Genomic DNA, 17,133 nt, shown 5'->3' with positions numbered 1-17,133 from the left:
AAGATCTGCATACAAATGGGTAATTTAACTATGGAAACAGGATGCCTGCAGATTATAAATCAAGAGTTATTACTTTTTCCTGTTCTAAGGAAGCTTTGGTTACACATGGTGCTCTCGGTGTGTTTAGATGCTTTGGCTCAGCCCCTGCTTTGAAGTCCCTCTTCCCTGAGAAAGGGCTGATTTTTAAAAGCTTATTTCACTGTGCATAAATGTTGCCTTTTGTTCCGTGTTTATCAGAAAGATTTGTCCAAAAATTTACAGAAATTGCCAAGAGTATGCTGCTGCTTCTCTACTGTGTCTGTCAGCATGATGTTATTTTATTTAGCATATTATTCCTTCAACAAGGGTGGGGGTGGAGGGCTATGATGTTCATTGGTGAGAGAAAAGTGATCTGAAGCTGGTTTACCTACCATGACACTGTTAAAACCCAGAGATAACATTTATCATGTCCTTTACGCCTTGGACCAGCAGAGCGTCAGTACTGGTGTCTCTTTTCCCATACCATGTTTTTCTCAAAGATTCTTGTAACCATAGCCAGTACAGTTTGCTGCCAAGGAGCTTATCTTGCAGAAGCCTCCATGGGATAACACAGGATGTTTGTTCATGTGCAGCTCCACTGATTTCAGCACAGGTACAGGTAGATAAGCCAAGATACAGGCATATGAAAATCAGTTAAAAAAAATGCTGATTGTTTAAAATGCTTTTTCTGTCAAAGGTATTATATACTTACCTTAAACAAATGGTTTAATGCTGCATTGATTCATGCTGACTTTTAAATTTTGCATCTCTTTTTCTCTATCATTTTCCTATCCATTCTACAAACTATTACAGGAAGACAACCAATTCATTTTAGGGGAAAGCATCAGTACCCACGTGAGATTAGTAGTCCTGATGAGCATCTTCTGAATCCCCTGGAAGAGCCTTCCCTCCCAGGTACATGATTTAGTACCAAAAACGTGTCTCTTGCCTGTAGGACGTGGCTTCCTTATTATCTCTGTGTGTGATCTGCCTGAGTGTGGTCTGCACAACCTATAGCAACAGAGCAATGAAGTATAATCTTTCCCAAAGTTGTGGAGACCATGTCAAGCCTGCTTGGCTGTGGGGCTGCAGTTTCCTGAGGTCCGAATCACCAGTCTCTTAAGAGCAGGATGTTTGTAAAGAAAAGTGGAGCCCATAAGTAAAGAAGCTTTAAGTAAAGGCAGAGGCTGCCTGACTGAAATGGAAAGTGCACTAAGGCCGGTGCAGGAGAGAAAGGTATAGATCAGTACAGAAAGCTGGGGATAGATACACCCAAGAGCATTCAGTAAAATGCAAGATCCCTGTGTCTTGAGGTTGCTTTGCTGCTAACAAAGAGCTGTGTGCACAAACCTCCTGAACTCTGTTCACCTGAGATCTGACAATCCATATTGCTGTCAGTTCCTCCATTAGCTTAAATGGCAGAGACTTCTGTAGTGGAGCTACCACTCTGCATGCTGGCAGGATAACATCTGTAGAGGATAGTTTTGCTTGTCTTCTCCTTTCAAGAAGGTTGAATTCCTATATCGCTTAACTCTGCCTCTGTGTGTGCACTGTATCACATGGTCTTTAAAACTGTAATCACCTCTCATCAATGATCACTAGTTGCAATGTTAAACATTTTCAACTTTCATTTCTGTGTGTATGCATGGGTCAGCCCCAGATATGTGTACAGACTGGGAGAGCTCCTGGAGAGAACTGTCATGCAAGTTTAAACTTATTTTTTTTTAATTATAATGATGAGCATATGATAAATTGACATATTCAATTGAAAAGATCTGTACATAGCAAACACTAGTGTACTGTGATCTTTCTCATAATAATCTAACTAAAAAAAAAATCATTCGTGTTTTGTGAACAGCAATCATTTTGTCATCAAAGAGTCACAAAGAACACATAGCACCAGGAGCAGTTGTTCATTCTGATGACACGTGTCCTGTAGTTAAAGAGGTCTGTGAGTTAACTGTACATACCTGAGAAGTAAAGGGAAGCTCATATCTACCCTGCATCTGTTCTGGTCACAGGGGACACCTCTGTTGTTCTCTGGTGGTTCTCAACATGTGGTGCCAGTGGTCCACACGGACCAACTCAAGCTCAGTGTGACAATGCCTACAGGGGCAGCAACGTGTCAGTGACTGTGGAGAAGGAGGGCAGGCTCCGAGGAGTCCAAGTCTGGAGAGTGCCAGCCACAAACCGATACAGGTACGTATCAGAGCATGTCGGTGAGGCAACCATTAAACTACTTTCTGTAAATATAAGTGTGGGACCATCTTAGCTGAGCAGGTGAAGAGATAGAAAAGTAGGAAAGAGATAGGAGAGCTAGCTCTTAGGTTCTGTGTCTGAGCTACTGTTGAAGCATGGGAAGGTGGAGCAGTGACTTAGAGGAGATTAGAACAGGAGTGACTGCAGACATGTAATCAAATATGAGTGCTGCCATCGTTTTGGACCCAGAGCCTTGGTAATTTAGATTTGCCCGTACCAGTTCCACTCTGTTTGCCTCTGAAATCTGTCTCTAGTGCTCCAATGTAGCTGATTGATCCTCTTGAGCAGCCTCTGCTGTGTATGTCTCAGAAAAAGAATGGCCATGAGATGCTGCAACAAGAGCCTGCTCTGGAGCAATGTCTGATTAGGAGTGCAGGCTGGGGAGAACTCACAGATGGAGCCGCTTTTGAGGATGAAAAGTGTAAGATTTGTCTCTTTAATTACACCTTTTTCTTCCAGAATTTCTGCCTATGGAGCAGCTGGAGGGAAGGGAGCCAAAAACCACAATGAGAGGTCCCACGGGGTCTTCATCTCGGCCACCTTCCAGCTGGAGAAAGATGAGCTGCTGTACATCTTGGTGGGGCAGCAGGGGGAGGATGCCTGCCCTGGGGTGAGGGTACAAACGGGCAGAGACTTTGCAGATACAATTCACTGAGATTCAGTGGGTGGCTTGGGGTTTGCCTGGACTGGTGATGAAAGGTAGAAATCCCAGGATCCAGTCAGTATGGTAAGAACGAATAAACCAAGTTAGAAAGAATCTCAAAACAAATATGAAGAGCTCTGAAAAGAAAATTGACCCCAAAATGTGCAAACAAGTACAAAACCCACAGGAACTTTGCTTTGAGCTCCTGGTGTTTGAATTCATCATTGCCTTTCTTCTGCTTATTTTAAGAAGAAGCTACTAGGCAGGGGTTGTGAATTCCCACTCTTATTTTTTCCACAGCCTGGATTTCTTTCTGCCTGCAAGGATTTTGGATTATTTTCTGTAATTTATAGAAGCATCTACAAATCCAAAGCTGCACTGTGGCTGTATTTTCCTAGGTACTCTCTAAGCTTAGAGACTAATGTCTAAATCCAAAGCCAAATGCTGGGAATCTTCCCACTAACTAAAGTGGACCCTGAATTGCTATGTGTAATGACAATTAAAAAAACACTTGTGATGAGCAGAAACTGCTAAAGTGAGTGACTATACGGATGTCCTCTAATACTAGACCCAGGGATGTGAAAGTCTTTGTCACTTAGGCTCAAAAGTTACCTTATCAGCAAAAATTCTTTGTTCCTACATCTTTTTAAGAAATGTGATCTGCCAGCCCATGCAGACCATTTGTATTTTCACTTGCGTGCAAATCAGGGGAGCAGGCAGTACTATCCCTTGTGGAGGAGCTCCCCCTCCATGTATGTACTTCCACATGCATATTATGTATGCCTGATACATATCACAAGCGATATTATCATACTGAGATAGATACATCTCCAGTAATTTGAGTGTGCCTCTTGTCTCCTTTCAGGCCAATCCTCAGACCCAGAAGATCTGCTTAGGGGAGTCATCTGTCATTGAAGAAGATTACAAAAGAAAAAAGGACCTGAAGGAATGGGCTGGAGGAGGTGGGGGTGGAGGAGGAGCAACCTACATCTTTAGAGTAAGTATTGCCTCTTTCCCTCCAACCTGAGTAGTGTCCTGCAAAGCGGCTATCTTTCACCATCTGTCACGGCATATAAAGCTTAGTTCTTAAATGAAAATGATGAGAAAGGATTGTCTCTCTCCTCCACCTCCCCCCTCTGCCTCTCTTTGTGTTGCTCTGTCTTTTTCTATGTTTTATTGAGTTCTTTATGTCTTTCCATATTCTCAATCATGTTCATCACTGTCGTTAAGCTAGCTGAACTCCTTCATCAGTTCTTGATACTCCACACCTGGGTCTTGTTTTAATACTAGCAGCAGTTGTAACAACACAAAAACAAACCACTGATATTCATTTGAATAGTTACTTTTGTACACAGAAACCCAGTGTAAAACAGTTTTATAATGTAGCCAGGAAACAATCAATACCATTGCCCTGGTGCTGGGCCTCTCTTCTTTGGATTGCTTTTGTGCTTTTTGATGAGTTTGTTGCGAGTTCACATATTGAAGGGATGTGAAGTTTTTCTGATGTTTGATGGGGGGTTTTCCAGCAGAAGGATGGGATTTTCGAACCTTTGCTCATCGCAGCAGGAGGAGGAGGAAAAGCCTATCTGAAGGCTCAGGACAACTCCCTGGACAACGTACCCCTGGAGCAATTTGAGAACAGCACTGCAGTACCAGGAGTCAGTGGAAGAACAGGGGCAGCAGGTGAGATGCTAAAATTACACAAAGTCTGAATCAAATGGCTGAATGCACAAGCTGTCCTGTCAGTGAGGGGCTTCTTGATCTTTCGGAATTCTATGGTAGTAGTAGTTAGAAATATGCGTCTGTTTTATAAAGGATGTCTTTTCATATGGTCTATCTGTAGATAAAAAGAGAATGTACGGAACAGATGATGAGTGGCTGTTCCATTGGAGTGCCCTTCTCTGAAAAGACACTGAGTGAAAATGATATTTGGGATTTGGAGCACGCTCCTCTAAACTGTAACAGTGGCTTTAGAAGAGAAGACTTTTTCCCTATTACTGCTCTGAAACTCTAACAAAAAGTGCACTTCTGGAAGTATCCTAGAAATGGAAGCTTACTTAGAGTCTTGTAACAAGTGTGTGCCAGCGGCTCTGCAGATCCTGCTGTGTAATATCCTTATAGAAGGGGCCGCTCTAGTGAGATAAAGAAATCCAGTTTAGTTTTTATTTCCCCAATGAATTCGGCATCTAACAGGGCTGAAAGCCCTAAGCAGTTATCCTAAAGGAGACTGGTGGGCTCCTTATTTCCTCTGTACCAATACAAATCAGTGCTGAATTATTGGCTATGCAGCAGGTACTACAGGTCATACACTAGCTTTCCACTTTGTTGTTAACTGTAGCAACAAGAAGCTTGTCTGTATATTCTCTTACCCTTTAACAAAGAGTTAACTTGAATGCAGGCACTTATTAAGAAATTAATTGAATTTTCATTAATTGTGCTTCATTCACCTGCTCTCATTTTGTTGTGATTGTGAAGGTGGAGGTGGTGGCTGGCAAGATGTGACATTGCTTCCTCAAGCTGGCAAGTCCCTCTTGGAAGGTGGAGAAGGGGGTCAAGCTTGTCATCAAGCATTAGCCAAGCTCCAGTGGGCTACATCTGGTGGTTTTGGTGGTGGAGGAGGAGCTTGTACTTCTGGTGGAGGAGGTGGAGGTTACAGAGGTAGGTCTACTGAAGAAATAGTTGTACTGTCTCATTTTATGCAATTCAGAGCTAATGCAACTATGAACTAGAGCTCAGTGCAGAAGTACACTGCTGCAGAAAGTGATTTACAGACACTTCAACATGAATGGCATGAGCACCCCCCTCCATCTCTATTTAATTGGGAAAATCAAGGTTATAGAAGCTTTTCTAAGTTAGTATATTTCAGATGTGCTGAACAATCCCTTTATTTGTCCTCAAATTGCCCAAGGAACTGTTTAGTTTATTTTTTCTGTTTAAAGCAAATGTATTTTTACCGAGATGAACTGAGAAACTTACACTTGAATAAGCCGCTTCACCAGCCTTGGTACTGGCTGGGATGAGTGAGCCTCATTCATTGAGGATGTTATACACAGTAATATCACTGCCAGAATGGAGAGTGACTGCAGGTGTTTAGAGCCAGGAACAAAATGTGGCACTTCAGAGGCATCACACTTTTGCAGCACACAGTGCTGACAACTGGCCATACTCTTCTTTCTCCAGGGGGGCACGCCTCTAACAATGATGATATCACAGCTGGTGGGCAGTATGGCATCTCGTTTGTGAATCCCATTGGAGAGATCTTCTTGCATCCCCTCGCAGGTACAAGGCACTTTTTCTTCTTTCTCTTCATTCTTCCTTCTCTCTCTTTCTTTTTTCCTCTCCTCTTGCTTTTTCTTTTTATAGCTTTCATTCAGGGTTATTTCACTCAGCCAGTTCCTCAGCTGGGATTACTGCTTTAAAATCATCTGTAATGCTCTGGGACCTTCTTCCTCTCAAACAGTTAAGCCAGGAGAAGCATCAGTCATCCAGTTAAACTGCACATCCTCAGTCCCAGACTCATCCAAGTCAGTTCACTTAGGACTTCTCTGTTTGCCTAGAATTCAATTCCTTCTTCCCCTTTGGACCATGCAGAGAAAGAAGTTGTACCTGCCTACTCCTTTTACTGTCCTTATTTTTGTTTATTTTTATTTATTTTTTTCTTCTTACTGGGAGAAGATGGGAAAAGTTAAACTAAACTAAACCTGCTTGTTCTGTCTGATTCCTCATTCAGCTGTGGAGAATGATGGTGAGGTGGAGGTTCAGATCTATCTTAACTGTAGCCACTGCCACTCAGACAACTGTAAGAGAGACCCTGACACCAATCTGCCAGTCTGCCAGTGTGAGATGGGGGCTGTGTTAGCCAATGACAATGTCACCTGCACTGGTAAGATATGGTTTTATCCTAACTGGATAATGAATATATTCTTTGTAGTGTCTTTTTCCCTGGCTTTTGTATTTATAGACCATTACTCAGTACTGAAAATTCCTGATGTCATTGTATGCTAAGCTGCATGTCTGCCACCATATAAAAAATCCAGGTCTGGATTAGGTGGGAGATAAATTAAATGTAAAGAGATGCTGTAAATTTATTGAATGGATACAATGTATCACATAGTTAAGCATAAATACCTTACCTGTATATTGTACCACCTAATTTAAGCCACAGATTACTTCCTTCCACAGTTTCCTACTGTGTCTGTTCAGCTGATGCCTAGTATTCTCTATTTACTGACCTGGTCTCTTAGAATCCCAAAGCATCAAGACTGTAGTTTCAACTTGTTAGCAGTAATGCTACCCATTAAGAAAAGACTGAGGAATGCATAAGCAATCTGTGTTTTACTCCTTAGATTTCTGTCTTAACAATATTTTTAAAATGATTTTTATTGGTTTTTTTTTTCCAAATTCCAAGCCTGTAAAGGGATTTTCTGTATTTTCCATAGGATGGCTTAGCCGTGATCTTTGTACTGTTTTCTGAAACAGCAACTGTGACAGGGGTTCTTTCTCACAGTTTGGCTTGTTTCCCAATTAATGCACCTCTGTTGTTCATTTTCCAGTGCCACAGGGTCATATCCCAGAGGGACATCTGCCTCTCCCACTCCTCCTAGCTGTGGTGGCTGTGATTGTGATGCTCGGGATGATCCTCACTGGTGGCAGCCTATCTATCAGTAAGAAACACTCTGTCTTGTCTTCTTCTCAGTTAGATTAGACAAAAAGGGACCACCCAACCACATTCAGCTACTTTTACTACCTGGAGCCAGAGTGTTTTGGTCTCCCAAGTGGTTCAGAGAGGCAACAGGGAGAAAGAAATGATAGAAAACATCACCATCCCACAGATAAGCACAAGCATAATTCCCCAAAGCCAACGTCTGCTAAGCCCTTGTGTTTACTGCAGAAAAAACCTCGGACAACCCTGTAGGCTGACACTTCTTTTGCAGCCATTGCTATATGAAGTCGCTGTCTCTGTAATTGAACACATTCCTTCAGAGAGACAGCGTGCCTTTTTGCTGCCTCAATGCCAGCAAGGTGTCTTGTGAGACAGTGTTTCCTCTGCCGATTTATAAAGAAGCAGACGCAACTTAAGTTTCTTCCAGGTGACCAGGACTCTGTAGGGACAAAAACGTTTGCATATTCAGCATTAAATCACTACAGAAGAGAGATGCAGGAAAGCTAGTGACACTTCTTGTGCATTTGTAATTCCCATCTTGGTTTCTCCTTTCTGTTCTGTATGCCCAGTATTTTGTTTTCTTTCTTACACTGTGCATTTTTATTTTCCCCATGCCCAGTTTATCACCTTAAGAAGCAGCAACTGGAAGGAGCCAGAGCACAACTGCAGAGCCCAGAATATAAATTGAGTAAAATCCGCACATCAGCCATCATGACAGATTACAACCCCAACTACTGCTTCGCTGGGAAGGCCGCCACTCTGAGCGAGCTGAAGGAGATCCCACGGAAGAACATCTCTCTGCTTCGGTAAGGCTTGGCGCGGGAGGGGAAAGGCAGCCTGAATCAAAGGCAGAGGTGGGGCTTACATGCTAGTTTTATTCAACAAGCATTCAGGACAGGAAACTGAGGGCTCCCTGTCTGACTAACTGGAAAGCACCAACTACAGGCAAGGAAAACTATGACGCTTTATATGTTTTCTAAAATACTTGGATGCCATAAAACTCATTAAATACATTTTTTGCATTTCCTGACACAAGGAAATACACGCTAAATTGCTCTTAAAACTTTATCATCTTTGTGTTGTGTTACACCATCTCCTGAAGGGATCATCTTGCAGCTGCCTTTATATGTGTCGCTTGTTTATTCCTCCACCCCCTCCCCAGTTCTTTCTCGCCTTGCTACAGCCACACATTCTGACAGTGCCATAGGACTGAGCAGGCTGTTTGGTTTCATAGAATGGTTTGAGTTGGAAGGGATACATTCAGAACCATTAATGATCCAACCTCCCTAGTTCAGTGATGGCATTAGAAGATACTGAGAAGTTATTTTCAGAGGCTTTGAGATGAAAGCAAAACTCTGCTATCAGTTCACCTTTTACAACAGGTTTTCTGCCTGTTCTTGGGCTGGATGATAAGAAGCACTTAGCCAGTGCTTGGTTCAGAGGCACAGTAACAGCTGCCCTCTTTCTCTTTCTCCCAGGGCATTAGGACATGGTGCGTTTGGTGAGGTTTATGAAGGAACAGTGGTAGGCATTGCAGGGGATCCCAGTCCTCTCCAAGTGGCTATTAAGGTCAGTACCCACAGTTGTTTTTTTCATATACAACAATAATTATCAGTAAGAGTTCTATTATCTTACTGTCATTCCAGCAGATTGATACAGATCACATGCATAATGACAGAGGTGTGTATATGATGCATGTTTCCTCATGCTGCTGCATCTGGGAGTTATAAACTTTGGTTTTTAAGTTATGTGGCACCAGGAGAGGGCTGAAAGTAAAGTACCGTCTGCCTTGTTTGCTGCATGCCCATGAGTTGTGATATAACCTAGGATAAGAGATTTCTTCATCCTGTGCATAAAACAAAAAATCCTGGCTAATATTAATATGAAGTATTTATGTGACAGGAAACAGCAAATATTTAGAGGAATGCTTGTCTATTTTTACTTCTACATTTCAGTTTTTAAGTACTCTCTTATAAGTTTTTCATGTGACTTTACTATATTTCATAGTGCTGTGTGGCATTAAATACGCTGCTGTGAACTTATGTTGTAATATCATAATTTGCTATGTCATTAATGCCAAGAGAGAGCAGGCTGATTCTTGGTAAAATTACTGCTGTTGCCTCAGGAGTTGTCAGTTACTCAGCCCTGAAGTACAAGATGCTCATTGCCTCCTTCTGTTCTTGTGACTCACAGGATTAAGTCTACTCCTATGGGTTCAGCTCAAAACATAGATTTCATTAATAGAAATAAATCCTGTTGTCTTTTGTTGTTATTTGCTCTGTCTTTCAAAATTCTCCTTAAAAAATCACATCTCATAGGAAGCACAATAGCACAGTGCCAAACAGAAGCAGATCAGTGTGTTGTGGTTTTCAGTGTGAAGACTTTGCACTGTCCTGTGTGAAGCAGTCGCTTATTTCAGATAGCAAAATGTCTCCTGTATCCCACACTGCCAATAACCAGAACTGGGTTTCCATACCAGCCCTCACCACACTAAGCAACGACCACCACCCATTTCTGTGTGCCCTTTGAAAGTGCAGCAAGGGCTACACCCAGCTGTGGCTAATTCATCCATAATCCTCCAATTGGCACAGGAGCATGCACTGCAGCTCCTGCTGCCTTCGCTTTCAGTTCATATCTAGCAGTGGCAGATGATGCCCAGATCTGCTGGCAGAAAAGAAGCTTTAAGGCTGTATCATGTAGTGGTATGAATCAAGTGGCTGTGTGTGCTACATGACATGGAAGCAGGTGCTGCAGTGTGGACTTAATAGCAAAGGGAGAATAAGTTCACACCTGTGATTTTAAAGTGCAAACTACATCTCCATTTCCCCAGCCAATGCATTTCTTAATGCAAATCTGAAATAATGCTGCTCTACAACACTGCACATAGTTAAATGCACACAAAACAGAGCCTCCAAGTAGATCACCACATTCCTGTTCCTGATGAGTGGAATGCAGGCAGTTCAACTGACTGGCACTAAAGAGGTGAAACCCTCCTCGTAGCATCCTGAAGTCACTCACATTCCTGTTATGTGCTTCTTTTTGTTTCTTTATTCTTTGGTGCACTCCTAAACATTCTCAATTATTTGTTGGGACGGCCCTCGCTTTCTTAAACTCTCAACAGACACTGCCAGAAGTCTGCTCCGAGCAAGATGAAATGGATTTCCTGATGGAAGCACTGATTATCAGGTATAGCTCAAGTGTTTAAAACTGATGGTGAGTAGGGGGAAAAGGAGTAATGCAGGTATGAGAAATATTAGCTCTGTTGCTTGGATTTGGAGAAAAAAAATAATATACAGTCTCTTTTTTTCACCAGATAGTGTTCTGGTAGTGTACGAGATACTGGTTTTGGCCACTTGTGTTTGTGTTTATCCTGAACACTGTATCTGCGGGGCTTTTTTTGTTGCACATCTGAATACAAATTTCTCCTGATTGGTTCTGCTGGTCATGTTCAGGCACAACATTTTTGTACAAGCTTGTTCTGCATTTGAAATGGCTTCCTTTGCAAAGAAAAATTGCTTTTTTTTTTTTTTTTTACCAAGTATTCATGTATCAAGTAATCACACATTGAAGTTCTTGCAAAAATAAATTATCAGTGGTGAAATGGAAGCAGACTGTGCAACAGGAAAGCTAAATATTAGAGCCACTTGTGCAGAGAATCAGAAGTTCAGCCTCTGTAAGATGACTACCAGGGAGGGTACAACACAGGCTGTGTGAGGGGAGGGGAGTTTTTGGTCTTGGGTGCTTGGGTTGAAACAGTATTATCTCTTGCAAATAGAAGTAAGGATTTCTAGAAGAGTAATTTGGGCAGCTGAAGAAGGTAAGAAAAGCATTTCAAATGGAGGCTTTTTCAGGCAATACGCTATTATGTGCAGCCTTTTTGCTTTTCTTATCTGTAGAACTACTTGCTGTAAGTGCTTTCTCTGGGAAAAATCCTTGTTTTGCCTTCCCCCCCCCCCCCCCAAAAAAAAAAAATTTTAAAAAAAAAAAGCCGAGTGAGATACTTCAAAGCTTCAGTGTGGATAAGGTAGTGAACGCGGCTCTGCACTGTGCCAGTAGCTTGCACAGATGGAATTTATCTCTTATAATTTTGGGCAAGTTCCTCCACCTCTCACTACCTGGCCCAGTTTATGCCTAGATGCTCTTTTTTTGCTGCTGAAGCACGATTCAAGCATAAATTTCATGGTGTATTACTGCTTCATAAAGTCTGCAAGAAGTCTGAGTGGCAGATGAACCGAGGGTAACACTGATGGGGTTTTTAAAGGGCAATTTCAGCCAATTATAGAATGCTTTGATTCACTTCGTAGCACATGATCTTCCCCAACCTCCTTCACGTCATTAGTTCCTGTATTTTCCAGGTCATTGCTGTCCAAAGACAGACCCTTCTTTCTGAAATTGAGTCTTGCGTCCTGACTGCCTTTTTTTCTGCTGTAGTGGGGTAGAAAGCCACCCCCAGATCAGCTGCTGTTGTGGGTATTAAATTGGCCTCCCTTTTGCACACTAGATACGGAACTGAATCCACCAGACTGGGTAGCAGTATATCTGAAATAATCAATGCTGAATTAAAATCACCACATAACAAGATTTTGTTTTACACATGCCAGTACTGCTTGGATGTTTGGGGAACCCTGATCCTGGGAGTCTTCATAACTAGAAAGGCATTTGGATGTGTGTGAAGTTAGAATTTGTTCAGTAACTTGTTTTGATTCAGGTCATCAAAGCTCAAGGCAGGGTGAAAGTGGCAGCTGTCGGCCAAGTACTAACGTTGTGTCTCCTTGTGTTGCTGTGACCTTGTCTTTTAGTAAGTTCAATCATCAAAATATCGTGCAGTGCATTGGTGTTAGCTTGCAGACGCTGCCTCGCTTCATTCTGCTTGAGCTCATGGCTGGAGGAGATATGAAGAGTTTTCTTCGACAGAATCGACCCAGAGTGGTGAGAAACCTTCCCTGCTCAGCTTGTGGTTGGTTTGAGCATGAATGAGGTTGACTGGGGCCTTATGCACTCCTACATGACTTGGTGCAGTTTCACAGCTTCTCCTCTCAACACACATACTGTAGTTTTACATGTGCATAATCCTATGCCAGTACTAAGGTGTTCTTAGAAGATCTAGCTTAATTCCTTCTTCACAGAGCAGTAAATATACTAATTAGGGGCACTTAGAGTGGTATAATAGCACCCACGTGGAGGAGTCTGTAATTTTGATTGTGCCATTTTGAGTGGAAGTGCTACAAATTCTGCAAGTAGAAAAATTCTGTGGAAAACAGAGAATAAAAATATAATCCTTGTGAATCAAGTTAGTTGTAACGTGAGGAACGGTTATTTTGAAAATATCATGTGTAAGCAAATCTGCCACGCTGTTAGCTGGAATGGCAGTAGACAGCAAATACAAGAGCTGATTTCCCCTTAGTGTACTCAAAGAAATGTCCCTGCTCACCTCGCTGAAAACAACTGGCCCCATCTTCTGTGGCTGCAGGGACATGCCCGCCCATCTCAGACGGAGGGATCCCAGTGAAAGAGATAAGGTCTCCAAGTCTGTGATTCTCTGTCATCTTCTTCATTCCCTCTTCATTTCTTCACCAGAAATGCCTGTTTTATAACTACAATAATTCTCCCTGGCAGGTGTCCAAGGGCTTTGTACAATAACTTGCCTAGCCAATAAAAATAGTGCTGAATGGCTGCAATGTACGCTGTGTGGTTTGAACGGGAGAAACCACAGAGATAACAGCATCCAGGAACAAAAGCAGATTGAAAAGAACAATTTATTTGATATCTCTTGAGCTTTTGATGAGCAATGTAGTAATTTCTCCCCACCGTTCCCAAGAGCAAAACCGAAGTTCTTGGAGAAACACCAAGGAGATTTCCCTACAGGAACATAAATGACTGTATGAAAATAATCAGGGCTCCTGGAGAGAGATTTCCTTATTGTTCTTAGGGAAATGCAGACTGTGTTGGGCGAGTGCTGGTCCCAGAGCCCTGCGATACAGCGTCCCTCTTCTGCACACTCTGCCCTCCCACAAGAACAGAGGAGTTGATGAATGCTGAGCACTGGAGCAGAGAGGCACACTCATGCATCCTTGCTCTTCCCTTCTCTCTAAATTAATTTGCTAATCTCTTTGGTTAATAGATTGACTCTATAAAAGCAAGGTTTGGATGGTTTGTTTTTTTGTTTTTGCTGTTCTTTGTCCAGTACTGGTAGGGAGCAGTTTTCTCCCACCCCTTTTCTAGGCTATTCAGGTCAGGACACAACTAAGCAACTGACATTCAAGCACTGTGCTCAGGAGTACTAAAATCTCCAGGGGGAAAAAAAAAAAGAAAATAGCTTAAATAAAATTTATCTCCTTTTCTAACTTTTTCTTTTGAGCTGCTTGTGTCCCTCTCTGCTCCTGACTGTTACAACCTTTCCCCCACCTGGTGCATGCCTCACCCTTTCCCTTCTGCTGCTAATTACCCTCTGCCTCTTCTGTCCATTGTTCTGCCCTCAGCACTTTCTGTGCATCCTTTTCCAGAACCAGCCATCCACGCTCACAATGCAGGACCTGCTGAACATAGCGAGGGATATCGCCTGTGGCTGTAAATATCTGGAGGAGAATCATTTCATACACAGGTGAGGAGAAACAGTCCCTTCTGACGTGGGTTTCCTTCAAAGCGTGCTAAGCTCACCCGGACTCTATTTGCAGCGCATTAAACGGAGCTGCCTCCAGAGGGCAGCCAGAGATTTCCTCTACCGACACAGGCGGGTGGTCAGGGGTGCAGGCTAATCCCTCTGCTCAGGAGGTGGGCTCTGCTGAAGAGAAAGGAATCTGCCTGTTTGCAGTGAATGGTTTCAAGCGTTTTCAATCACCAGGTGATTACAATGTAGACAGATACATTTGAAGTTAGCCCTGTAGTCCACTAGATGGTAGTGTCACGCTGTGTTTGCTTGTAAACTGTCCGCGCTCTTTTCCGATCCCCGTGTCCCATCGCACAGGACAGCCCGTATTTCAGCCACTGTCTCCAGTGGGGTAGAGCAGGGTTAATAGGAAGCAAAATACCAGAACTCAGGGCTTTCTCCCGAGTAGCTGAGCTGCTGCGTGATCCAGAGGAGAACATCATCGGTCTGTTCAATACTCTTTCTTCTCCTTTGTTCAGCAAGAAAATGTTGGTAGGCTTCAAATGTGAATGAAATACTGTAGAAGGAGGTACAGGTTATTAAAGGGAGCCTTCTGAGATTGCCAGCTGAATGCTGGACTCCTCTATTTCTGGTTAAGAATTGTTTCTGCTCATGAAGTTCCCAGGCACAGCATGAACTGAATTTGTTCCTAAGTATGAACTCCATGCTGAGTTCAGTGGGTGTCTGTAAAGGAAAGGAGAGTCCTTTGCTCCAGGGGGTGACACAGGCTCCAAGCCTGTGTGCAGCATGAAGTTATGCAAGTTGTCAGCCAATTTACCCCCACCCCCAACAAACACACGTACTTAAATGTGATGTTGTACTGGGCAGAGGAGCAGAGCTAGGCAAGGGTGTGTTCAAACTGGGGAGACTGAGGGAAACAAGTAGCAAAAAGCCATGAGGTTGAGATAGGGGACATGTTATGGCTCTATGATTAGAGCATCTGTGACAGCAGCATGTAAAATCTTTTGCCATGTCAGCCACAGGCTTGGGATGTGGCCTCAAGTGAAGTCTCTTCCTCTCCACGTGCCTCAGTTCTTTTTCCACATAGACTAAAAGCGTATGGTAAATTTCAATTTAAGTGGCCCTAAGAATATGGTAAATTTGAGGCTTAGCAGACAAAGATTTAGAACCCCTGAACAAGTGCTAATTAGTAATTCTTGTAAGTGAAGAAAAATGCATTGTATAAGGGCTGTGTCTGGATGGGGAACTGAAGAGGTGATGGCAGGATCCCAAATCCTGTGAGAATTTTTCAGGGCTGGCAGTGGGAAGAAACACCTGAGTTGTTCAAGGAGCTCATTTGGAGATCAGGAGGCTCAGGGGAGACCTCATTGCACTCTACAACTTCCTAAAGGGAGGTTATGATGAGGAGGGGTTTGGCCTCTGTTCCCAGGTAACAAACAGGACCTGAGGAAATGGTCACAAGTTGTACCAGAGGAGGTTTAGACTGGACATAAGAAGGAACTTTTCCTCTGAGAGAGTGGTCAGGCGCTAGAGTGCCTGCCCTGGGAGGTGGTGGAGTCGCCATCCCTGGCAGTGTTCAAGAGGTGTCTGGATGAGGAGCTATGAGATATGCCTTAGTGGCTTGCTGTAGCTACAGTAATGGGTGGATGGTTGGACTAGATGATCTTGTAGGTCATTTCCAGCCTTGTGATTCTGTTTTTTCTTGGCAGTCAACAGGACCCCCACACAGCTGTGATTTTTAACGATACCTTTGAAAAAACACCTTTTTTTTTGTTGTTGTTTTTTGTTTTTTAGAAAGAAACATAGTGTCTTAATGTGGCTGAAGCAGAAGAGGTTGGATCTGTACCTTGTCTGAGACTGACCCTGTTTTCTGCTTTAGTAAAAGCTGTTAGCAGGTAATGCTCAGAGTACACTGAGTAGAAATGGTAGAAAATGTAAATGCAGTGTAATAGTTACAGCTAATGAAAATGACTGTGTAATTAGCACAGTTCTTGTGTTCACTAAAGTTATCCTCATTTGTGTTAAGATGACTCAGCTAAGACTTGCAGGGACAGATGTAACATTCTTTCTTTATTCCGTTAGTTAGTTAAGAGCTCAGAATTAGACAGAATTACACATTCACAAAGTGGCTGAGGTTGGAAGGGACCACAAGGGATCATGTAGTCCAACCCTCCTGCTTCAAACAGGGTCACCTACAGCACATCGCCCAGGATCATCCAGGCAGGTTCTGAATGCATCCAGAGGAGACTCCACAGCCTCTCTGGGCAGCTGATCCAGTGTTCTGTTCATAATGAAGAAGTTTTCTCTCATGTGCTTTCTTTTTTTTTTTTTTTTCATTTCTTCCTTTTTTGATTTATTTAAAGAGATATAGCTGCAAGGAACTGCCTTTTGACCTGCACTGGAGCAGGTCGAGTAGCCAAAATTGGTGACTTTGGGATGGCCAGAGATATCTACAGGTAAGTGAAAGGCCATTTAAGTCCTATGAATTACTCAGTAATCTGTACCCATTTAAATGGTTTGAACAGCCTCATCTAATTTGAGGCAACTGAACTGTATATTTACAGTTCTGAATCTGATTTCCAGTTAACTAACTGGGGTAAACAGACTGTAAGTTAACACAACTATGCCTAGCAGCAGATACACTTAAATTGTGTCATTCTGGACTGGGCCCTAGAGGACACTACAACACATATGGATGGTAAACCGAACTCAGGCAAATTTATTAGCTAGTTGACCACAAATAAAATCAAATGTAAAAAATATTTGTAATTGTAAATGTACGAGGTCAAGATGACTTTCTGTATCAGTGCCTCATGCACAACTTAGCACATTTGATCTCTTTAGCTATGCACCTCCAACGTTGCCATTTTCCATCTCAGTTGCAAACATGGTATAAGATACTGCTCAGATGGTACAACTCACATTGATGATTTTCTCTTATTT

General features: G+C 42.7%; 1 protein-coding gene across 1 annotated transcript in view; it reads left to right on the top strand.

Annotated features, from left to right (window-relative positions):
* The window catches only part of LTK (leukocyte receptor tyrosine kinase), an 80,061-nt gene that overhangs the window by 54,415 nt on the left and 8,513 nt on the right, over window positions 1–17,133 (top strand). Inside the window, exons 11-25 of the mRNA XM_015864253.3 lie at window positions 832–933; window positions 2,040–2,217; window positions 2,737–2,887; window positions 3,786–3,917; window positions 4,447–4,603; window positions 5,396–5,578; window positions 6,101–6,199; window positions 6,651–6,803; window positions 7,474–7,584; window positions 8,203–8,389; window positions 9,062–9,152; window positions 10,705–10,769; window positions 12,383–12,512; window positions 14,087–14,184; window positions 16,554–16,646. Of these exons, the coding sequence (XP_015719739.2) occupies window positions 832–933; window positions 2,040–2,217; window positions 2,737–2,887; window positions 3,786–3,917; window positions 4,447–4,603; window positions 5,396–5,578; window positions 6,101–6,199; window positions 6,651–6,803; window positions 7,474–7,584; window positions 8,203–8,389; window positions 9,062–9,152; window positions 10,705–10,769; window positions 12,383–12,512; window positions 14,087–14,184; window positions 16,554–16,646 (1,930 nt within the window). The remainder of the gene's footprint in view (window positions 1–831; window positions 934–2,039; window positions 2,218–2,736; window positions 2,888–3,785; window positions 3,918–4,446; window positions 4,604–5,395; window positions 5,579–6,100; window positions 6,200–6,650; window positions 6,804–7,473; window positions 7,585–8,202; window positions 8,390–9,061; window positions 9,153–10,704; window positions 10,770–12,382; window positions 12,513–14,086; window positions 14,185–16,553; window positions 16,647–17,133) is intronic.

Source organism: Coturnix japonica, chromosome 5 (genome assembly GCF_054131305.1).
Source record: "Coturnix japonica strain WE chromosome 5, WE-NBRP24, whole genome shotgun sequence".
Classification (NCBI taxonomy): domain Eukaryota; kingdom Metazoa; phylum Chordata; class Aves; order Galliformes; family Phasianidae; genus Coturnix; species Coturnix japonica.
Note: the sequence above shows the minus strand (reverse complement) of the source record. Positions and strands in the feature narration are given on the sequence as shown.